Raw genomic sequence first — 24,402 nt, forward strand, 5'->3', positions numbered from 1 at the left:
CGAGAAGGGACGTTAGAGGTTGTGGTCACAGGACATAGGCTGTAGCTCACTCAGGGTCCTGTTCAGCATAAGAAGGGCTTTGGATCTTCTTCCTCCTAAGTCTGACAGAAAGCCATCGGAGGCTATGTAAACCGGAAGTGGCTTTATTTGACTTCCTTGTCAGGAAGGAAGGATTCCCAAGGAAGGATGAGGTGGGGGAGGATCAAATGGTTTGGGCCAGGCTGAAATGGCTGGAGGCAGAGCAGTCTGCCTTGGACCTTGTGGAGTTCACTGGCGAGTGGGATGAAGGGCCCCAAACACAGTACGGGGTACGGGGTCAATGGCTAGGGGCATAGATCCAAGTATATAGCTGTCTGTGTGCACAAGATCCTGGGTTCCATCCCCAGTCCCTATTAAAAAGACCCCTATTTCTGCCACTGTGTAAACAAATACTATCAGAGTACTACCACATGCTTAGGAGGAATTGTAATTAGATTTGAGGAATCAAATTTTTAATTTTAAAATGTGTTTATTTTATGAGTGTGTGTGTGTGTGTGTGTGTGTGCATGCAGTGCCTAAGGAGGCTAGAGAAGAGTATCAGATCCCCTAGAGCAGGAGTTATATGGACGATTGTGACCCACAATATAGGTTCTAGGAACAGAAGCCAGGTCGTCTGGAAGAGCAGCCAGCGCTCTTACCTGCCGAGCCATCTCTTCAGCCCTCATGAGTTTACTTTGTGGCCTGCATACATTGCAGGTGGCCATTCGCTATCGCAGGGAGTCAGGAAGTTATTATTAAGCAAGCCAGTTTGGAGGTCAGTGGAGAACTGTGGGAAACAGCACCTGGCATTACCTGGTAGGGACTGGAAATTATCCCTCATTCCTATTAATATTTATTCACTTAGCAAATCTGTAGGGAGCACCTAGTGTGCATGCCAGGCACTGGGATGGATCCTGGGTGGGGCACAAGGCTAACCTCTACCTTCATGGAGTTTTGTTACAATTTAATTAGCTCCCTGGGTTCTGAGACACTTCTCTGGGCATTGGGAAGTACATAGAATCAACTCGAGCATCATAAATACTGACCTGCTCTCTGACTCAGCGATTTGGGAAGCACTTGGGCTTTTCAGAAAGAGCTATCTATGGATTTGGACAAATGACAGATTTGCCCAATAAAATGTCTAAGGACTACCTTAAAATGAATCAGAAGAGACCGTCTCAACCCAGTGAGTATCTATAAACAGACAGCCTTTGAGAATGGAAAAGCTCACAGGGCTGGAAGGCAGAAATCCGACCTCAGCCCGTTCTACCCTCAGTCTCACGAATGACCTTGATGGAGCCTTTGACTCGTCTGAACTTCAACTTTCTCTTCAATAAAGTGAGCCCATCTGATCCCATGTTTTCAAACTCCTGATTGCGTCTTTTCATTACAGTGTTTATTGTCTTGGGCTAACAGTTACTTTAAAATAAAAGCCGGAGTTCCCAAAGGGATGCTTCTCTTGAGAGCTCAGTTTTCAACAGAAGAAAGCTTTTAATATATATTTTTTTTGCAAATGGAAATTTTTCTTTTCTCGACTGTAAATATGATACATGCTCGGTGAGGAAGTAAAAGCAGAGGGGAATGCAGAGAATAGAGAATTATTGAGAGACACATGTCTGCTTTTAGGATTCTTGCACCTGCTGTGAGGACCCGGTGGCCAACTCTTTAGAAAGCCGGTCTACTCGCCAGCTATTACTATTACCTTGCAAACAGCCTTTTTGGTCTTTAGACAACACGCATGCCCTTACGCACACTGGAAGCCCTTCCTCTGGAGGCTGTGATCTTAAGTGTTGTCACCAGAGACTGAAACTGGCTGGGCAGTCTGGGATCTTGCTGATGTCCTGTTTCACAACAGCTCCTATCTGATACTTGTGGAATGCTGAAAAACAATAACATCGTATGCACGACTTCAATGATCGTAGTTAATAGCAGTATGGCTCCGTTTGAGCCATATCCAGGACTGCAAAGCCTTCCAAGGCACATCCAGAAACGCTGGGATGGACAGTTGCTCCTCCAATCCTCAGGACTCCTCCTACCCCTTAACACGAGGTTGAATGCTTCTGGGACATAGAACTCAGTGGGACATATTTTACTGTCAGCCTAGCATCAGCGGACCATGAACTCTCTGGAGAGTTTTCTGATGATCTTTGAGAAGGAATTAAAGTCGGATCTTGGCTGCAGACCCACGAGGCTATTCCCCCTAAGTGGAATGAGCTGCTGCCACTTAATCCCATGTGGTGATCACCTGGGATTGAGGGGCTATGTTCTTCATCTTGGCATCCTACATCTTACTCTTATCTGATTTGCCAACTAAAGTATGAGCATCTACTAGGCACCAGGCACTATGCAAGTCCCAGAGAACACAGGGGCATCCAACACTGACCCATCCTTAGAAGTGCTCACAAGCCAGCAGAGGAAGAGGGCAAAGTGCAGATGTCGATCTGAAGTCCGAAATGGCTGGGCTCAATGGTGTAGCAACTGCCTAACATACACAAAGCCCTGAGCTGGATCCCAGCCCCACAGTAAATTCATAAAGCACAGTATGGTAAATACAGCTCTTGCCTGCCCTGTCCCAGGAGGCCAGGAGGCTTGATTGCCGGTCGTGTTTGAAAGGTTTCAGAGGGTGACTCAGAGTTCAGCGAGCAGACAAGTGGTGGGGAAGACTGCAAACAGTGGAGGTGGTGTTGTGTCCTGTTGTGCAGGTGCACCTCGCAGCAATCGCCTTCCTCCCGACTGAGGATGACTGTTAGGAGCCTCTGCCCAACTCACACCTTCCTCCTGATGCAAACCCTGGAAGCTTGTCTCTACCAGGAACAGTCCGCTTCAGCTTCACTCACTCTGGCTGCTTCTGTGGAGACAACGCTCCCATCCTGAGCTAACTGCCCATCATTCTGTTTTCAGAGCGGTTTCTTTCAGAACCTGACCCATGAAGAGGAGATGACCCTTGCAAGCAATACCTTCTTATCAAATACCTAGTCATATACGTCACTGGGGGGTTGGGGGTGCAAGCATCTGAAGAGGCCAGAGTGACATCAGGTGTCTTTCCTCTGTTATTTTTCTACATTACTTTTGAGACAGAGTTCCTTGGGATTGCGATTCTGGCTAAACTGGCTGGTTAGCAAACCCAGGGATGTTCCTGCCCATCGCCCAGTGCCTCCCCCAATCCCAGCTACAGGTTACAAAGTCAGCCAGATTACAAACTGGCTTTCACATGGGTGCAGAGAGCTCAGGTCCTCATGCTTGCACAGCAAGCACTCTGTAGACTGAACTATCCCCCACTCCAACAGTCCGCTTTTGACAACAGCCCAACTGAGAAAAAAAACAAGAACAAAAATACAACCCAAGAAAGGTTTATTTAGTGCTTGGTATTCAATTAAAAATTCAGTTAAAAAATAAAATACTACCTGCCATCCACCCAACCCTGAGTAAGTAGCACTGTGCATCAAGTACCCTGTTACCAAGTGCTTAGCACCTAGCAATCTTGCCAAGCTACAATATACACAGAAGTTAGCTAGTCATACGGATAAAAAAAGAGCATTACAATAAGTGTCTTACAGAGCAGTGTTCAAAGTGTTGGCTGTGCCCAGGAGTGCTGGGCTGGTATTGTAGAGAACACGAGCTTGCGTCACTTTATTATACTATTTTCTCAATAGACAGAAATACAGGGTAATATTATACAACATAGATCCACAGCCCCCTTCCAGCTTTATTCAGGAGTAGCTCGCGTTCCCTTGTGATTTACCTCTGCTTTCCCCAGCTCTTGGTTTTGGCAGATTCTGGATATTTTTATCACTGCTCCCACAGATCCTAAGCTGTGTTTGAAAGGGGAACTGGGAATGTGTGGGTCTCCACTAGTAACTCCCTTGCCTCAGCTGGTCTCCTGCCCTGAGAGTACAGGTTATATTGATTCCTGTCAGTGACTCCAAAGCCTTGCCTGCTTCCAGGGTGAAGACCCCAAGACTTTCCTGGGGCCTCTGGACTAAGGGAGGCTGTGCGGGTGCAGCGAGAGCCCCATCCCACCGTACCTGGAACGCTGCCCAAATGTTCTGATCCTTAGTCCTCCTAAAACTTAATCTTCTGAGCTGGGCTTGGTGGTGCACACCTTTAACCCCAGCACTCGGGAGGCAGAGGCAGGAGGATCTCTGCGAGTTCAAGGCCAGCCTGGTCTACAAAGTGAGTTCCAGGACAGCCAGAGCTACACAGAGAAACCCTGTCTCGAAAAACAAAAATAAAAACAAACAGATTTTTTTTTTCTGGAAGTTTGAGCACCCAATGTTTGCACAAGATGACAGCTACTTCCTCCACTCCCAAGCATTTTCAGCAACGTCCAGGGAAACTTAAGGCAGTATGTATGAGGCTTACTCTGTAGGGTGAGCTCACTCAGAGTTGCTTACTGTCACAGCCTTGATTGATCTGCCTGTATGGAAAGCCTGGCCCCACCATTTGAACATCCAGCCTTTACACCTCCCAGCCTTTCAGACTTTATTTTTCCTGAAAGGTAGGAATCCATGCAGTTAACTAGACACCCCCTCCCCGCTTCACATCTGCAATCTTGTGCATGCGCGTGTGTGTGCACAGAACCCCCTGATCCAGACCACCATCTACTCTTAGCATGGATTGGCCTGGGACACCCGTACCTTACGCTCCACCCAGCCTCTTAATGACGTCCATAACACCTTACCCCTACAGCCCCATTTAAAACCCTTCCATTCTTTCTGGTACCCAACCACAGACCCGGCAGGAGGAAAACAACGTCCTTGCCATAGCCTTGCAAAAAGGAAGCGCTTCTCTCGCTTCACCCGCGACATCTTCAATGAATGCTTCCTGCAGACCCCGCGCTCTGCCCAGGAATAACGGACGTGAACGGAGTAAGTCCTCGGCTTCACTCTGCATCTCAACTCCGTCAACAATGATAGTACTCGGACAACCGAGACTCGGATTCGTATTCGCTTCCGCCGATCCGCTAAACCCTTCCTCCCAAAAGCAGCCAAAACTCCGTCCACCCTGGGTGCGCCCGCGGCTCCGAGCCCAGCCCCGGAGGAAGAAGGCTTCTGATTGGTTGCTGCGAGATGGGGCGGAATCCGGGGGAGGCGTCGCGGAGAGATGATGCAACGTCGCGGAACCTTAAAGGCACCGACCGCACGCGCCGCCGATGGCGCAGGCGCGTTGCTGGGCTTCCAGCTCTGACTCCAGCGCTACACTGAGTCCGGTCGGGCGGACGCGCGGAGTGGACGGCGGGGACGCGCGCGGGATTCGGGCCGGCGGGCGGGCGGGCCGGGTGACGGCGGAGGAGCTGGAGGCGTGATGGCCGAGGGCAGCGCTGTGTCCGACCCTCAGCACGCCGCGCGCCTGCTGCGGGCACTCAGCTCGTTCCGGGAGGAGGCGCGCTTCTGCGACGCGCACCTGGTCCTCGACGGCGAGGAGATCCCGGTGCAGAAGAACATCCTGGCGGCGGCCAGCCCGTACATCAGGTGAGCGGGCGCCGCCGCCCATCGCCTCCGCATCCCTCCCTCCCTCTGGCCTGGCCGCCCGCGGATCCCGTGGTTCCGCCGCCGAGCCTGTCGGGGACTCCCATGGGCCTCTCCCGGAGGCCCCCTCCCCACCAAGATCGCCCTGGCCCCGGAGCCCCGGAAGGTCTGCAAAACCCCAAACGCGGTGTACAGGCCGTCTTGGGACCCGCAGCCGCGAACAGGGCGGGGCTGCTCCGGGAAGAGCTACTCGTTCGCCCCGACAGGCCCCGCCCGGCCCGCCGAGCCCCGCAGAAGTTTACCTCCCAGTCACCGCACAGTGGGCCGGGCCGGGTTCTGCGCGGGGAAACCAAACAAACACCCGCGGTGTTGGCCGAAGGAGAACCCCGGAAGATCTCGGTGGTACCCACCCTCAAAGCCCAACTGTCAGTTTGCCACTCCCTTGTTACAAACAGGTTAAACTGTTGCGAATTTGGAAAGACCCACCGGGATTCTTTGGATACATTGTAGTTGAGGACCCAGAGATTGTAACCACCAAGAGAGCACTGTAAAACTTCCGCTACCAAACCTTAGCTTGATTTACCAGGGTAGTGAAAAGGTTCAAACCCAGCTTATAGCATCGGGTCAGAATTTGCAAGGAGGCTGCTGTCTTTTCTTTAGCAACTTTCCTTCAGGCAAAGTGGGTTGCTCTTTTAATAACGGGAGGCAGGCGAGCTAAAAGCTGGAGAAAGTGCCCAGTAAGCTGGTTAAATATAGACTAATGGTAGACAATGTCACTAGAATTGGCAAGTCAGAAAAAGGAAAATTATGTGTATGCCGTTCTGAGAGCTCTGTCCCAGCAGAACTCAGCACATACGCTGTACTTTAATCTTTAGTTTTTGGAGACATTGGAACTTAAAAGCAATCCAAGTGCCCTTGAAACTTCTGGCTTCTTCTATCCTAGCCTTGCCTTGTAACATTGTGCTCTTTGTGGACTAAGGGGTCAGGTGTCTTTGTTAATATGAAATTTAGATCACCAATATGACAGCTCATAGCTGGCAGTTCATAGGTTAGGACAATCAATCAAATTAGATCTGCAGGCCAGACCTTTCCCGGATCCAGAAGCAGTCCCTGTTTGGGAAATGCTTAGGAAAACTCCAGTGGATTCGATATTGTTAAAGTTGCACATCCTGAAGCAGTTACTGTCTCCGTCTTTTCCTCATGGCACTTACCACTGTAAGAACCTGTATTTTGCTCATCTTGATGCATCTTCCTCAGCCACAATGTAAACCCAGGCCAAGGATTTTTCTTTTGTTTCTTACCCAGCCCTTCGCAGAGAAACTAGTGCCTGGTGCCAGAGTAAACGCATCGAATGAATGATCATCTTCCTTTCATTGGACATCAGAGGGTTATATTAGCTGGCTGGCTAGGCTCTGGGCTCCGTGTTTGGAGATCTGCTTCATGTTTCAACTCTTAACCTGCCTAGCTGCGAGTTGTTGGGGATGACTTAGTCCTGACTCCAGCTCACTTGTGACAAAGGAGGGACACAGTGTGTTTTTGTGTCATTTAGTCTTGGAGGCTCCTACAAAGAAATGAGTTTCAGACACTCTACATCTCCACACAAGTCTGTTCCCTGGTTAGGAAAGATCTGTGGTTCATGTCTGTCTGTCTGTCTGTCTGTCTGTCTGTCTGTCGCTTTCCAAATAAAGGATAGATCTTCTGTGGTTCATGTCTGCCATCACTTTCCAAGTAGATAAGTATTATCTCAGAGGATCTGAGGTATATCAGGGTTACTGGTACTTAGTGGTTGAAGTAGGATTTGAATCTAAGTTTATGGCGCATAGTCTCCTGTTCCTACTGCTCCAAAAGACAGCGTGGCCTGTATTTGGATGTACTTTGGAGAACACCAAGATTGATGGTTTATAGGATGTTGCCATTTAAATGCTTGTCAAGCATGGTCATTCATAGACTTGAGTTTCATCTTTAACCAGTTTTTTGCAGTTGGTTAACATTTTATGTTAATATTATGTTGTGCTTAAAATTACACATTGCTAACATTTTATCAATAAATCAATTTTTAATATAAATATCGAATTTTCTTTATTGGAAGATTGTGTTAAATTTGACTACTGAAATGCTAGAATTTTGTGGTATTTTTAGATTATCAATTTCAAGGATATTTCAAAGCATCTGAATTACTAATTAAAACACAGCTTAGTTTTTTATTCATTTTTACAATATTTTTATTGGATAATTTCATACTTACATGCAGTGTGTCTTGATCTTGCATTTTAATGGATTTTTAGATTTATTTTTATTTTACATGTATTCATATTTTGCCTGCATGTATGTCTATGCACCATATATGTAAAGTGCCTGCAGAGGCCAAAGAGGGCATTGAATCCTCTGGAATTGGAGTTACAAATGGTTGTGGGCCTTATGGGTCCTGTGTTCTCTGTAAGAGCAGCCAGTGCTCATAACTACTGAGCTATCTTTTTAGGTCTCTAGTTTAATAACTTTTGACACCAATGCTATTGGACTTTTATAATGTAGCTTTGTTGAAATGGCACTTTCGAGACTACAGTAAAACAAAATATAAGCATTTAGAGTTGTGTTATGTCTGTGCTTTGTTGTTTTGATGTTTTTGTTTGTTTTTATTTTCTTTCCTTTTTTTTTTTGGTTTTTCAAGGCAGGGTTTCTCTGTGTAGCCTTGGCTGTCCTGGAATTCACTCTGTAGAACAAGCTGGACTTGAACTCATAGAGTTCCATCTTTTTCTGCTGCCTGAGTGCTGGGATTAAAGACATGAGCACCACTGCCTGTCTAATTTGTGATGGTTTTAATCTGCGAATCTAAAAGTATGAATTTGTTCACTGTTCTTAACCTAGGTAGAAAAAACGTCATCAGAGGTCTAAAGTTGGGTGGTTTAAGATCAACCCAACTTTGCCACTCTAGGAATGAAGGCAACTTGATCGACATATAGTCTGCTTACTACCCAAAAAGTCTTGCTACATAATGTATTGGTTTAATCTTTTCATGTGCTTTTCCTTGGTTTGACATTTATTTTTCTTTTCAGTAAGTAGCCATTCCAACCATGTGACATTAGAAATATTTTAAGTAAAAAAGTCAGAAAACTCAGGTTCAGCAACAAATTCCTTCTAGTCACCTGAAAGAGGTCTGAGGTTGGGCCAGTGTAGAGGGTGTCCTGAAGTTTGATGTCACAACACTCAGGGGAGATGGGCAGGTTCTCCCGTGATTTATCACTCAGCTCTGCAAATGGAAATGGCACCTTAGAGACTCGGTTGAAACAAAATGAATACAAGCATTTATATTCTAGCGGGCTGTTTTCCCAGTGCCATCCCTGGCTGGCATTTGCTTCTGGCTTGTTGGGAAAACTATACCTCAGTGCAGCTAAGAGCCTTAGAAAAGGACAAGACTACACTCATAGACATGATGCTCCCCCGTCTTTTCTGCCTTAGCAACTCTGCCTTCCCCAGGGAATAGCCTTTTGGGTTATAGGACATTTCTTTGGAATACTGCAGAGCTTGCCTTGCTTTCTGAGGCTCTTCTGAATCCAGCCCCATGGTGTTGACCTGATGGAAGCTCTGTCCCCCCCCCCCTCAGCTGTGCTTGGAGACGATGCAGGTGACAGGGGTTTGAAAATAACCCTTTCTGTGCCTGTGAAGTGACATTAAAGTGGCTCTGTACAGAGATCCGGATCCTGGAAGGTCCGGTGCACCTTCCAGATTTTTATACATTTCTGGGGACCTGTTACCATACTGTTTAGCATTCAGTCCTGGAGAGCACAGAGTTACCACGATTTTTTTTTTAATCCTTTGATGAGTCAGTCAGCAATGGAAATGGCTTTGTTTGTTTGCTTTCTGGTTGGTCTAGCGAGGGTGGAGTAAGAAGCCTGGCCATCTGAACTTTTGTAGGACCCAGTTTCTTTATATGTGGGGTGAAGTTGACTGTGTCACACGAGGCCAAATTCCAAGTAATGTGGAAGCATGTGGCTCGTTTGCTGTGCACGGGTGTGGTGGAGGGATAGTCTCTTTCTCGTTTTGTGTGTTGTTATATGTACATGTGTGTGGTGAAGGGATAGTCTCTAGTTTTATGTGTGTTGTTATGTACATGTGTGTGGTGGAGGGATAGTCTCTTTCTCGTTTTGTGTGTTGTTATATGTACATCAATGCTGAAGTGCTCCCCTTGCCTTGCGCTGCGGGACTTTGTCTGGTGTATGAATGCAGCCGTAGCATTGTGCCGTAAGGAGCATTGTGTCATACTGTTAGCCTGGGTACATTCCAGGCCTAGTTATTGGCAGTCCTGCATTGACATCTAGATCTAAGATTTGACTTATGGATGAATGGTGTGGAGGAAAATACTGAAGGAAGTTAGCCTAAGCTTTAGAGGGGAGCCAAGTTTCATAGTGGCATAGAAACTGTCAACGTCCACTCTAGGGATGACTGAAAGTTTAAAGTCACTGGGATCTAAGGACTATCCCTAGTGTTGTTCACTATATAAGAGCATGTGGTTAGTTCCCAAAGCCCTTTTTCTTGATTGACTTACACACATAACTAAGTAACCTTTAACCCATCTTTGTTTCCTTGATGCTGAAACTGAGCCACCCAGGCAGCCACACCCACTAAGGTCCTTGCTGTGAACCAAAGGCATTGCAGAGTGATGCTCTCCCAACAGTCTTTTGATTTCCTTGACGTTTTCATCTTTTCCCAGCACTTTGAGTTTGTAGCAGCTTCTGAACAATTGCCAGGAGGGTTCTGAGCAACCAGGGTCGCCTACTGCATGTCTTAGGATTCTTCTAGTAGGCTGGGTTCTGCGGTCTGACTGAGTCTGCACCACTCCTTCAGGCTCATGGTACCCTATCCATCTCTTGTCAGGATCTGGGGTTGGGGGGTGTGTGTGAGGTGAGTCTTTTATCTTTTAATGGATCTAGGTCTCGTGTGTTTTTATCTGCCTACTATAAGGCTTTCCTAGCAACTGCTTGAAAGGATAAGTCTGAAGCTCTTAGAGTTAAGTGTTCTAAATACGCAGCAGGGAAAGGCTCTTGTCGTCAGCCTGATGACTTGAGCCTGATCCCTGAGACCCACACGTGGTAGAAGGGAAGAACCAACTCGTAAAAGTTGGCCTCTGATCTTGACACACATACTCTGTTACATGAACAAGAGCTTGCATACACATAAATAGATAAATGTAATTAAACATTTTAATGCTCTTTCTTCATCTTATTTGGTTAAAAGGCATTCATATGTGAGTTTTTCAAGGGAACTATTGTAGTCATGACCCCCTCGGACCTCCTGCGGATCGCCAGAGTATCCTGGTCTGGCTTCTATGGCAATAAGCACTTGCCAACTGGTGCTGTTCTTAGGCTTCATCCCTTCGGCTAAAGGTACGTGTTTGTGTGCGACAGCGATTGCCACAGTGTAGTCATGAAGGCCCTGATTAGAGAGGAGGGTTTCAAATGCAGAAATAAATCAATACAGTTCTCGTTAGACTGTGGCTGGAACATAGAGGGAAGTGTTGTTGTCTGGTGTGGGGTACCGTTTGGAGTTAGCAGCATAGCTCAGCTGTAGTTGGTGCTGTTTGTCTGATTGATCCGTCCTCTGTTACCCCGACACTTTTGACCTTTGCTTATGTTCTGGGTTTTCCCATCAGTCTCCTTCGTCATCCTTACAGTAACCTCATTTTATGGTTGAGATCCAGTAAAGTGCTTTTCCACATAGGGACTCTGAAGTCTTGGGAGTCAGAACCACGCTACCTATTATGCGATGTGCTAATCGGTTCTTCTCGTCCTGTCAAAGAGGGGCCTACAACCTCCTTGTAGTCCATAGAGGGAGCATAATTAAGACAAATGAGGAGGCAGGCAGCAAGTCTCAGAAAGCTGCCTCATCTTTTCAGAGGAGAAAGGCTATCATTTTGTGTACTGAAGCTATAATATAAATGAATAATTTGCAAGTTAGGATTCTGGGTTAAGGGCGGAGATGCGGGGGCTGTGGGCTGTGACAAATGGCAGGCTCTGGTTACAGCCGGAAAACTAAGTGCTTCTTCCCATGACTTCTTTGCCTCCTAAGCCACAGAAGCCTGAAGAAGGCAGGGGATCGAAGGCTCAGGTGGGATGGCAGGCCTGTTCTCAAGAGGCGAAGGCTGCACATCCTCCAGCAGTGCCCTTGACCTCACGCTTGCAGAACAGAGTTGGGCTGTCTTCCAGGGCCCTACTGCAAACAACTAAACCACACGGTGATGGGCTGATGTTTGCCGCTCCTGTATCCCGTGGGAGTCAGTGATGACAAAAGTCCTAGGTTGTCACAAAGTGAAGTGGGAAATGTCCAGGCTGAAAAATCTGAACTATCCAGAGCCTGATCCCTGACCTCACGTCATATAGGTCAGAGTTAAACGTAGAGTGACATAAAATTGCATGAATTTTGTTGGTGTTAGGGTCCATCCACAAATAAAAAATAACATAAAATTACATGAGGTGTTTTGCTAGTCTTGGGTCCTATCCCCAGAATATCTCCTGTGTATGAAAATTCAAAAGTCCAGACATCTTCCTTTCCTCTGCTGGTTTGACCGAGGGAAAGTCAGGCTGTGCTCCTCGCTTGCCACGCTCCATCTTCCATCATAGGAGAAAGGGCATCCGCATCCTTCTCAGAGGTGTCAGGAAAAGAATACATAGGTGAAGTAAGGTTTTGACACAGTGAATGTGTCATTGGTAAAAAGATAAAGCCTTCCTAAAAAAGAGAGGAAAGGAGGGAAGGAAGCAAGCGAGTGAACGAGCCCCAAGACTTGGAAGGTGGCGCAGTGGGTAAGAGTGTGTTTGCTGTGCAAGCCTGAGGACCTGGTGTCAAATTCCCAGCACTCACATAAGATGTGGGTGTGGCAGCACGTGTTTGGCCAGTGTGGGAGTCAGTGGATGCTCTGGGCTGGCTGATGAGCCATTCTAGTTGAAATAGTGAACTACAGGCTCTGTGTAGGAGACTGTTAAACAACGTGATGACTCATTGAAGCTATCCAGAGCCAGAGGAAGGCACCCGGAGTGGAACTCTCACCTTCTCAAACCCCTGCGTTCCACAGAGCTGCACATAACGTGAACACTCGGTGAAACCAGCTTGCTGGCAGTGTGCATCCTAAGTGGGAGACAGATAGACTGGTTTAAAAAATCTGCTGGTTAAGAAGCACCGAGGGGGCGCCATCTTTTGTTTTCCTTCTTGGAGTCTGCATCCTGAAGGAGGCAGACACTCCACTGTGCCATATTGTTCCTAGCTCTTTACCAAGAAACATTTCCCTTCTCTAGGAACAACTTGACAGAGGATTCAGCACTAATGAATACATCTTGAAACCTGGTTTTTCTAATCATATTCGCATTCATCATGACCAGCTGCCTGTGCCTCTGAAGAACTGAGTATAGTCTGTTCTGTGGGGCCTACGGTATTCCCAGACTTCTGTCTCTTGAGTGGTTTGTGTTGTTCAGTCTCTTCACTGCGCTCTAACCTTCTTACCCAGGCCTAGTGACAAGTGAGGTCTGAAGTCTAAGGGCAGGATTTCAAACAGCAGTGAGACTCCTGAGAAGAGGCACAGATACTGTGTCTGCCGTGTCCTCTGCAGGCTGGGGTCCAGCTAGTACTTCAGGACAGCATCAGAGACAGAAGGACCCCAGGCTCGCTGCATAGGTTTCCTCTCTTAGTAAAAGGAACATTGCTATGTTCTAGCTTTTCCTACGGGGCGGGGGGGGGGGGGGGGGGGGGATAGGATAGGATAGGATAGGATAGGATAGGATAGGATAGGACAGGACAGGAGAGGACAGGACAGGGGGGAGGGAGCTGATACAGGACAGGACAGGACAGCTTTGTCATAGTTTTTAAAGATTTGTTTTCAAATATCTTTGGGGGGGGTGCACTTTGGAGCCCCTAGAGCTGGGTTACAGGTGGTTGTAAGCCACCCAACCTGGTATTGCTAACAACTTAGAGCTGGTCTCTGAAAGAGCAACTAACATTCTTAACTGCTGAGCCATCTTTCCAGCCCGTACTCATTTGTCTTGAGGTAGGATCTGAGCTCTGCAGCCCAGAATAGCCTCAACCTTGGGCTCCTTTGGCCACCATCTCCCGTGTGTCAGGGTCACAGTACACTCTCCTGGTGTGGATTCTCTTTGGTGTGTGGCAGGCTCATCACTGTGCTCTCCAACCTGCCTCCTCAACAGCTCCTGTCTTGGTTGGGCCAAGGTCCAAGTCTGTCCCCTACACAAAACTTGCAATCCATATTATTGCCATGGAGATGTCTACTGCCGCCTCCTCCTGCAGTGGGGCCCAAGAGCAGGAAGTCAGATGCTTCCTTCCGTCCCCTTGTGGGCAGAAAGGGGGGCTGAGGACGGTATTCACCACCATCATAGTCAGAAACTTCTTCAGAAATGTCATCATTGGCCTCATACACGTGTCACACCGCTAGTTAGGGTTAAGGGAGGGAGAAAAGGACACATTCGTGACACCACTCAGTTCCTGCTGGAGCTGACATTTTGTTGCAGGGTTGTGAATGGCATTGGCAAGTTCTCGGGAAGAGATTGTATAGTCTTATTTTGCACATTTCTTTAAGGACCACTCTGGAACAGGGGTCGAGGAGTCTGGGTGGAAGCAGGAGCCAATGGTGAGACAACTATGCTTACTTGGAGAGAAGGCAGGGTACTCAGGGCTCAGCTGAGGAGTTGGAGCAAAGGGGCTGGGTCTTGGCATTGGGACTTGGTGGAGAGTAAGACAAGGTAGCGAGCAGACATGTGGGTGGGCCCAGGTAGCTGAGGGGTGCATATGGAGGTGAGGGGTTCTAGAAGGCCAGGTCTCTTTGGTTAGGTCTTTATTCAGTCTTTAGCTGCTGTCATTACAAAACATCCCCTGGAATGTGGTGGAGAATTGTCTGTTGTGAGGCCTGGCAAGGGAGAGAATGGGTTCTCACTCCATGACAAGAAGGAGGCTCCAAGTTTGGCTGATGTCGAGGATTGAGGAGAAATTGATGCAGGGGCGGGGGAGCTAACCATAATAAAACAAAATAAACAGAGAACGAACAGGTGTTGGGGCCTGTAGGTAATAGTCCCTCAGAGCCTCGCTCTCGTGTACGTGTGGCTCTGTCCACTGTGATTGGTCTCTGCCCTCCTGGACCTCCTGCTACTTTGGAGCAGCTAAGTTCATGTCCATCCTTCAAGACCTGCTTCAGGTGGCTCAGGGGCGAAGTGCTTGCTGTGCAAACATGAGGACCTGCGTTCAGATCCCGGCACCCACATAAAAGCAGAAGGGAACAGACACAGTGGAGTGCCTGCTTTGAAGGCCCATCATGTTGTCATCCAGACTAGAGGTGCTATAGGCGTAAGGGGATCTTCTGTGTGTGAGGTTAGACAGGAGCAGCCTGTGAGTGCCGGTGCCGGGCTTCAGCACGCTGTGTGCGCTGCCCTGTGAGATGAAACCTTTGACCGAGCATGTCACTTCATGGCTGAGCATATGTTAGTGTGGAGGGAGACGGACAGAGCAGCCACTGTACCCCCAAGAGTAACCGATGAGGGGGCCCTGTGTTGTGCTGTTGCTGTGGTGCAAGAGGCCTGGGAGCGGAGAGCACTCTATTCAGAAACTCGCTGCAGAGAGAGAGCCCTTGTTCCTGCGGGGCTGGGGACTTGTGGAGAAGCATTCATTCCCTTGACAACACTTTGGAAAGCCATGTGCAGCGTCAAGTTGTTTGGAGACAGTTATAGCAGCGGCTTACAATTAAGGAGCTGCCAGAAGCATGGGAGTAGCTTGGAGCTGGAGCACAATGCTGTAAGTGGAGCCACCTCCGAGGGGGTGGGGCTTGAGCTACTGTTTGTCCTGCTCAGACTGCCTCCTTTATGAAGGCAAAGCAGACGGCCCCTTAGAGCTCCCGTAGCACTCTGGTCTGGACTTCTGTGAAAGATAAATTCTTGGAACTCCTACCGCCCCTTTGTGTTTATTCAGGAGGCTTGCTGTATCTGAAAAGCCACAAATTCTCTTCCTCCTCCCCTCTTCCTCCTCACTGTTCTGTTTGGAAAGAAAATGGAAAGAGGGTGTCTGTGGTATTTAGTGCCATTTGTATACTGTGGCAAAGAAGAACCCGATGAACTTTTTTAATGAGGAAGAGAATCTCCTCACTGAATCTCTCCCGACCCCCCACCCTGTTTCTGTCTCTGCTACATAAGTACATCTGCATGGATAAGCCAGGAGGAGCCTAAGCGTCCTGACACCTGTCTTTAGCCTATTGGCCTCCAGAACTACATAAAATGACAGGCACAGTAGCCACAGCGAAGGGGTATGACGTGACCTTTTGTGTGAAGTCGCAAGGTCATTGAAGGAGCCACGTTTCAATGGCATCTAAAAGAAATTAATTCCCAAGTAGACAATCTGGAGGTGTTGACACGTCTCTGCATGAATCTGTCTCTCTTGTGTGTTTTCTAAAGGTCGGGGTGTGACCAGGGCAGGGAATCTTGCTTGTTTCATTTGAGAAGAACTTGTTTCAAAAGGTGCCGGATTACTATTCTGCCTTTGAGTTCATCTTGAAATGTTAGCATGTGTTTTCCCGCTTTGCTTTTGAAAATGTAAATGTTCCTGCCTGACTTTGGAAATGACAAAAACTGGGCTTAAATTGAGAAAATGTATTTCCCATGCAAAAATGGAAACTGTCATAAGAAACCAGCTCAGTTCATTTCTGAGTGAGTGAACTCACGTCACGTCAGATCTTTCGATCTCAGTAAAAATGCCCATAACCATGCTGGGCAGTTGGTGTGTGTGAGCCAGGGTCTCACACCACAGCCGGGATGGCCTTGAACCACAACTGTCCTGCTTCTTTCCTCTTGCAGGGATGAGCCACCGCAGCCAGCCACCTCATTGCTTGCCTGTGCTGTCTGTTGTTATATCCTGCAGCTCTGCGTACGGTCGTTTCCCGTGCTCTTGGTTGATGTTCCTGTACCCCTATAAAGCAGTCAGAAAATATGTCAGCTCCCTTTGCTTTGTATCCTGTGGTGTAGGTGAACTAATCTTGAGGACCTTTGTTCTGGGTGGACAATTGAGCTGGGCTGTGTGAAGATAACCACTGACCAGAGAGACTACACCATGGTTTTTTTGTTTTTGTTTTGTTTTGTTTTGTTTTTGTTTTTGTTTTTTTTACTTTTTTCCGGTAAAGACTACACCCACTATCTTGTAAAACCAGCAGTGACGTGGGCCTCATTTTTAGAAGACCTGTCACCATTACTTAGCACTTTTGGAAGTGAGTTTGCAAGATCATGGTTTTGCCTCTGGTAGACTGAAATTTAAAATCATGGCAGTTGTATCCAAAGCAGGGACCAGCATGCTTTCTCTGTAAGGGTCAGAAACGTTGAAGTCTTGGTGGTGTCCTGTGGTCTCTGTTGCATATTCTTGCTCTTCATCCTAACACACTTTTAAAACGTAAAATCTGCCTTCACTCAAGCGGGCAGCAAGATGAAACCCACTACCCCTCCTGCCACCGGTCTAGAGCCTTAAATGTTCAGACAGAAATGTCAGCACATTCTCTGTGTAGCTGTGTACGTACATGTCCCCAGGTGCAGTGGCGCTGCACGTGTGTCAGGATGAGTAGGGAGGCCAGAGGTCAGGTCAGGTGTCTTCCTCCATCTCTCTCTACTTCCTCCCTTCTCCTCCCCTCCCTCCCTTCCCTCCTTGACTTCTTTATTTGAGGTGTGTGGGTGTACACACACAAGCAGGTGTGCCATGCAGAAAGGCCAGAAGTTGACTTTGGCTGTTTTTCTCTGCTTCTTTCCACCTTATTTTTGAGACCAGGTCTCTGACTGAACCTGGAGCTCCCCAATTCAGCTAGACTGGCTTCCAGGGAGTTCCAGGGAACCTCCTGTCTCCACCTTCCTAGAGCTGGGGTATCAGGTACTTGCTCCCCAAACTTAGCTTTTTACATGGGTTCTGTGAATCCAAACTTCCGTCCTTCTGCTTGTGTAGAAAGCGCGTCACTGAGGCGCTCTTGGTGCTCTTTTGTGTGATGCTTATCATCTTCTGCTGTCGCGACCGGACACCCCCTCCTTCACTTACAGGAAACTGTTTCTTCACCCTCCTGTTCTGAAACGTGCCTCAGTCTTCGCATGCCTCAGTGGAAAGCACAGTGACTCCATGTCACTCTGACGCATCTCTTCTGAGGGTGCCTGTGCTCGACTTCCTGGTCAAGGCTATGTCCCCACCTACCGTTTTGTCGTCAGTCTAGTTACTTGCATCTCATGGCTCCACTAAACCCGTTCTTTGAAATCAATCTCCAGATCCAGTGGAAACGATAGACAGACTTTTCTTTGGGCCACCAGCTCATGAAAAATGACATGGAGACTAATTATTAGTTATGAAAGCTTGGCGTATAGCATATCCTTGTCCCTCTAGCTCCTATAACTTAAATTAACCCATGTATAGTCATCTCTGTTTTGCCACGTGACTTTTCCCCTCTCTTCCATCTTGCACTTCCTGTTTCCTCTCTGTCGCCTGGCATCTCTCCCATGCCTAGATTCATATTGTCTCCTCTCTGTCTGTCTGTCCAGAAGTGCCACCTAATCTCTTCCTGTCTAGCAATTGGCCATTCCGCTCTCTAGTAAACCAACCAGAAGGCACCGTGTACAAAAAGATTATTCCACAACAGAAAACCAATACATTTCTCCTACTTGGCCTGTTTATCACGGTCCGTCATTTCCTTGACAGCTGGTCTCTATGCTCCAGTGACGTCTTTGCTGTGTCCCCCACAGTCGGCTTCCCACCGTTCCCCTTCCCGACCCTATGCTGTAGTCAGGCGTAGCATTTTGACCTTACTCTGCCTTCCACCAACTACAGCCGCACTGTCTGTGCCAAGACACTTGCTGACCTCCTCCCTCTCCCAAGTCTGAAGGTCCCTTACCTCGTGCGCGGCCACCTTCAGTCCTGGTGGTCACACTCCTCCTTCCAAGTAGGTTGTCCCCTGTCCCTTTTCTATATGGTGTGTGGGGTGGGCACACCTGCGTGTCCACACAGACACTAGAAGAGTGTGTCAGCACCGTCATCTGCTGCTGGCTACATACATGTCTTTTGAGACAGGACCCCACCGTTGTGGCTGGACCAGCCTGCCAGCCATGTCCTAGGATCACCTGACTGTGACCTCAAGCACATGGAGCCATGTCCAGCTTTCGTGTGGGTGCTGGGGTTTTGAACTCAGGTCCTCCTAGTTTAAGAACAAGTCCTTTTACCCACTGAGCCATCTTCCCGGACCCTTATTTCCATCTTCATTATTACTGGGTATTTATATGGGGAGGTGGTACACAGCCAGCAAGTGTATGGAGGTCGGGGACAACTCTGTGGGCTTGGCTCTCTCCTAGGGATGGAGTCAGGTCGTTGGGCTTACAGACAAGTTCTTTACCCACTGAGCCACCTCACTATCCCCTCCATTACCTTTAATGTGCTACCAGGCTCCCCAGGAGAGAATTGAGAGCTGTTGGCGAAAGGCCTCCTCCCCTCTTTCCCTCAGCATCTAATCAGTGCCAAGGCATCACTTCTGGGCTCTGGAGTCTGTCTCCTCCACGCCATAACTGCCCACTCAGGCTCCGGCTTCCATTGGCTCCAGGCTGTTCCGGCTCCCGCTGGCCTGCCTTCCTCCACGCACAGTCCCCGTCTGTCTTCCACCCTGTTGCCGCCAGAGGGAGGCTTCCAGAGTGGAATCAGATGGCATTTAAAACTCTAATGTCTTCAGAGACCTAGTTGGCTTGGTGCCAGGGCAGGAAAACTCTGTGAGCCTGAAGTGTTTTGTGCTGAAAAGTAGGAAGGGACCCAAAAGAGCCAGCCTCAGAAAAGGCCGGTGGCTGAGCTAAGGCGGCTTGAACAGCAAGGGACTGTGCTGGATTATAATTAGAATAAAGTAAACAGCCATCCATGTATGAATGAATGAATGAATGAATGAATGAATGAATGAATGAATGAATGTGTTGACATATGGGACAGAGGAGATGCAGTGTGTCTCTTACAAAGACCTGGAATAGAACACCTTGAAACTAAGCATTAAAGGAGGCTGAAGCAAGAGAATCGTGAGTTCAGAGCCAGGCTAGGCAAGCTCAAAGAGCCCAGTGTGTGTGTTGTTTGGGAGACAGGAAGGTAGCCAGAGAGAGATGGGACAGGGACATCATCCTTGCCACTGTGGTCATTGTTGCAGGCGGATCCACTGGTGGGTACTGAGCACTGGGCAAGAATTTGAGAGAAAGGGATTTTTATATTTTCCCAAATAATCTCCAAAGTTTCCTCAAAAAGGAAACGTGGTGGTTGCAGTGGAGAACCCTCAGAACCATGTAGCCCACTGACCCATAGAAGATGGTTCTTCCCAGTAGATACGGGCACCTCAGCATTTCCATAGCGTTCCTGCCCCTAACCTACAACCACAGTGTGCCCATAGAAACTAGCCAACCCTGACTTGAAGGATGCTGTACAAGGTAACTGGCCAGCTCTGCAGAGCTGAGGTCTAGAAAGACGAGAAGAGGGAGCTGAAGAGATGGCTCAGCTACCAGTGCTCACTGCAGAAGACCCAAGTTCAGTTCCCAGCACCCACTTCAGACAGCACACAGTGGCCTGTTCCAGATGGCCTAACATCCCCTTCTAGCCTCTGTGGGTGTCTGCACACAGGTGGTGCACGTAAACCCACACAAGCACACACACACACATACATACATGCATCCTTAAGAGCACTGTTAAAAGACAGATGGGGAGGGTCACAGATGGGTCCGCCTCTCTGTGGCAGTCATCAGCTGTTCCTTTTTGGCTTGCATGCTTCATAGGGTGGCCTGTGACTTGGGCAGAGGTTTGCCCCTGATGACAAGCCATGATAAGAGTGTGACCTTCTGGGTGTTTCAGATCTAAAACACCGTGATGTCAGTGGTGTCCCGGCACCAGCTGTTTTTAGTTGGGTCACAACTGGAGACATCTTTTGGCCAATGCAGCTTTTCCTTTGTAACCAGGAAACAGATCTGGGAAATGATGATACCCACTGTCCTTCGCCAGTTTCAGCATCCACCTACAGTTTGTACCATCTTTATTCCTCCAGTGTTTATTAATTTTTTTCTTGCACAGCTGGATTGAAACAGTACCATTTAGTAAGGGGAGCATCCAGTGGAGGAACAGACTTTGAGCAGCCTGGAAAGAAGAGAGTTGTGGACAGTAATGTGTGACAGGAGTGAGTTAAAACCTGGATTCCAGGAGTTGATAACACATTTGATTTTGTTCATGCTGTTTGTTTAGAAGTGCTGTTGCCGGGGGCTGGAGAGATGGCCCAGAGGTTAAGAGCATTGCCTGCTCTTCCAAAAGTCCTGAGTTCAATTCCCGGCAACCACATGGTGGCTCACAACCATCTGTAATGAGGTCTGGTGCCCTCTTCTGGCCTGCAGACATACACACAGAAAGAATATTGTAAGATAAATAAATAAATAATTTTTTTTTTTAAAGGAGTGCTGTTGCCCTGGCTGCTAGAGTGGGGGAAGCACCAGCTGGCTCTCGAAAGTTTTGTCTACCTCACATTCTCACTGGGACAAGGAAGGGTTAGTTGCACAAGACTAAGCCAAATAGTTTGTACTGTTGGGGTCATTGGCTGTGTCTTTCTCTGCGGGGGTGGCTCTTTCTGCTTGGAGGTCATTGTCTCTTGTGAATCTTCATTCCCATTGTTCCCGGGATGCCGTGTGTGCTGCTTGCTACCTCTCGATCCCCAAACTCCTATAGACACTGTAGATGTTTCCATAGCTGTCCTGTATATGTATATACACGTGTGTAGCTTATGTGTGTGTACACATGCTCCTGGAGGTCATGTGTAACCCACCCTACCTTTTTTTTAAAAAAGATTTATTTATTATGTATTCAGTGTTATGCCTGCATGTGTCCCTGCAGGCCAGAAGAGGGCACCAAATCTCATTACAGATGGTTGTGAGCACATGTGGTTGCTGGGAATTGAACTCAGGACCTTTGGAAGAGCAGGCAAAGCTCTTAACCACTGAGCCATCTCTCCAGCCCTCCACCCTACCTTTTTAGACAGGATCTCTCCATCTGTATCTACTCCCACAAGACTCAGGGAACATCGCAGAAAGAGTCTGCGCCGGAGGATTTGGAGGAGTGTGCTATGAGATGCTCTCTTCAGGACTAAACAGACTGATGCACTCATGGGCTCACAGCGGCTACAGGGACCTGCACAGGACCAAGCCTGCTAGTAATGCCAGAGTAGATGGGGGGCGGCTTCACCCAAGCTGAAGAGCTATTGTCAATTGGTGTTTGCTGGGGGAGGGGGAGTCACGAATATCAGGGATATTCATGACCTGGTGGGTTGCCTGTGCTCATGCAGGCAGCACTGATTGGACCCAGTGGGTTACTGTTTTTTTTTTTTTTTAGAAAGGTCATGAAGGTGGGAGGAGCGTGTTTTGTGGGGTCCAGAGGGATTTGAGGGTGGAATCGATCATGATACATTGTATAGACTGGAGAGCCTTGTCTCTGCTGTTAAGAGCATGAACTTCAGAGTACCCAGGTTTGCTTTCCAGCACCCATATGGCAACTCACAACCATCTCCAGTTCTAGGGGATCCTGCACCCTCTTCTGGTCTCCATAGGCGGCAGGAAGGCAAAACACCAATACACTCAACATAAATAAATTTTTTAAAGATACATTGTATATGTATATGGCATTGTCAAAGAATAAGTTAAGGGGTCTGGAGAGATGGCTCAGAGGTTAAGAGCACTAGCTATTCTTCCAGAGGTCATGAGTTCAATTCCCAGCAACCACATGGTGCCTCCTAGGTACCTATAATGAGATCTAGTGCCCTTTTCCGGCATACAGGCATACATAATAAATAAATAAAAAAATTTTAAAAAAAGAATAAGTTAAAAGCATTAATTTTTTTAAAAGACAAAGCCCCACCTGTTAGACTGGCCATTCAGCGAACTTTAGAAACCTGCCTGTCTCCACCCCAGCACTAGGGTCACAGATGCATGACCACCCACACATGGCTTCTTATAGGTGCTGAGGATCCAGACACAGGTCCCCATGTCCCACAGTCTACACTTTACCGGCAGCCCCTACCCCAATCCTCTGTTAAGTTCTAATACATGCTGAATTCCCAGTCTCTGTTCAGAAAACATGGCCTCCCTATGTAAATTCCATCTTCTTCCTTCAAGCCACATGGCTATCAAAGACAAACCCTTAGCTTTCTCCTGTGACACAGAGCACAGCCAGAGCAGTTTCCTTCTGCACAGTTGAGGCCAGGCTCCCCGAGGAGAGCGAGAAGCACCCTTTTGCCTGTGCCTGTGCCACAGCCTGGGGAGGGTGTTGGGAGGTGGGACCACAGCACCTGAGCTGAGGCCCGGGCTCTAGAAGCCTTTTGGAGTCCATACCACTTTGTAAGTTTGGGTTTCCCTGCAGCCATAGTGATGGTGAGTATGGGACATGGAAGCGCAGGAAGATGAGGTTCAGCTAGCTGACTCACAAACAGAAGCCTCCTTCTCAACCAGCCTTCCATGCAGCTGCCATGCGAGGGCACCAGCCAGCTGAGGGCGAGTGTTTGGACCTTAGACTTTGCAGTGCGTCTGACCTGCTGAGGGCAAACATCCTCGTCTGGGCACGTGATGGTGAATGCTCTCAGCTGCTGTGCTGGCCACTCGTGCCCTGTCCAAACAGCTGGGGTCATTTCATTCCAGTCACGGGTTGTGCGGGGTTGGAACCCATCAGTTCCCACTCTGGTTGTGTGCTCAGTGTCCAGTCCTTATGTGCCGAGCACCATGAGTATCGGTGTGGGATAGGGCAGTGTGTTGGGTAGTTTTCTGTTGCTGGCAGAGCAAGCAGCTGAAGGGAAGAAAGGTTTATGTGGGGTCATGGTTTGACGTTATGGTCAACTGTGGCCGACAGAGCAGGGTGGTAGGATTGGGGCCGCTGGTCCCATTGCATCTGCAGTTGCGAGCAGAGAAGGCGGATGCTGGTGCTCAGCTCATGATCTGCTTTTATGCCGTCCAGGGTGCAGACTGTGGAATGGCGCCACCCAGAACTAGGGTTTTCCGACCTCAGTGAACCGAGTCTAGATGATCCCTCACAGGTATGCCTGGGGGCTAACCTAATCTAAATCATTTTAGGTTCTGTGGAATTGACTTTGTTAATATCACAGGCGAGCTGCAGTCTGTTTTCATGGCAGTTGATGTGAAGCAGGTGCAGTTCATTGAGAGAGGATCAGCCCCGTGAAAACGAACACGAACAGGGATGAGGAGGTGAGGGTGGCTGTGCAGGTGTGTGTGGGGGACCAGAGCATGCAGATGTCGGGGAGAGGCCCTAGAAGCATTCCAGGCAGCAGGAACAGGCCAGATGAGCCAAGGGATGTCTTACATTTATTATGCAATCTGAAGCTGACCTAGTCGGTCTAGGATGAGACCCAGATATCTGATTGTAGCAGCTCTCTAGAACGGGAGGTCAGCCCAGGGAACTACTTGTAAAGTCATTCAATACAGGATCTGTATGAGAGAAAAAAAAAAAAAAAGCACCATATTCTTTTTTTTTTTCATACAAAGAAGAAATGGCTGGAGGAGAATCAGAGTGAAGGGGTAGCATAAACACTGTTGATGTCACCCTTTGAAATGCATTTGGAAGCTGCAGAGACAGTGCAGTGGTTAAGAGCATTTGCTGCTCTTACAGGATCTGAATTCAGGTCCAACCACCCACGTCTAGTGACTCGGAGCTGCCTGTAACTCCAGTTCTAGGGGACCCAACACCTCTTCTGTACCCCACAAGCACCTATATGTACATGCACTTACACACATACACATAAATGTTTATAAAATGACATTCAGAATCCAGCAGCCTGGTGCCGTTTCTTTCCCTCCTCTTTAATACTGCATGGGCAGCTCCCCCCCCCCCCCCCGACTTCTGTCGCTTGTTCTCACTTCCCTTT

At 48.2% G+C, this 24,402-nt stretch overlaps 1 protein-coding gene across 1 annotated transcript in view; it reads left to right on the forward strand.

Moving 5' to 3' along the window:
• The first annotated feature begins 3,385 nt into the window (after positions 1 to 3,385).
• Positions 3,386 to 24,402, forward strand: part of Gan (gigaxonin) — a 60,582-nt gene continuing 39,565 nt past the window's right edge. Inside the window, exon 1 of the mRNA XM_050143907.1 lies at positions 3,386 to 5,489. Within this exon, the coding sequence (XP_049999864.1) occupies positions 5,323 to 5,489 (167 nt within the window). The 5' untranslated portion in view covers positions 3,386 to 5,322. The remainder of the gene's footprint in view (positions 5,490 to 24,402) is intronic.

This window comes from Alexandromys fortis, unplaced genomic scaffold, assembly GCF_014885135.2.
Source record: "Alexandromys fortis isolate MF-2015 unplaced genomic scaffold, M_Fortis_MF-2015_v1.1 scaffold_1, whole genome shotgun sequence".
Taxonomy (NCBI): domain Eukaryota; kingdom Metazoa; phylum Chordata; class Mammalia; order Rodentia; family Cricetidae; genus Alexandromys; species Alexandromys fortis.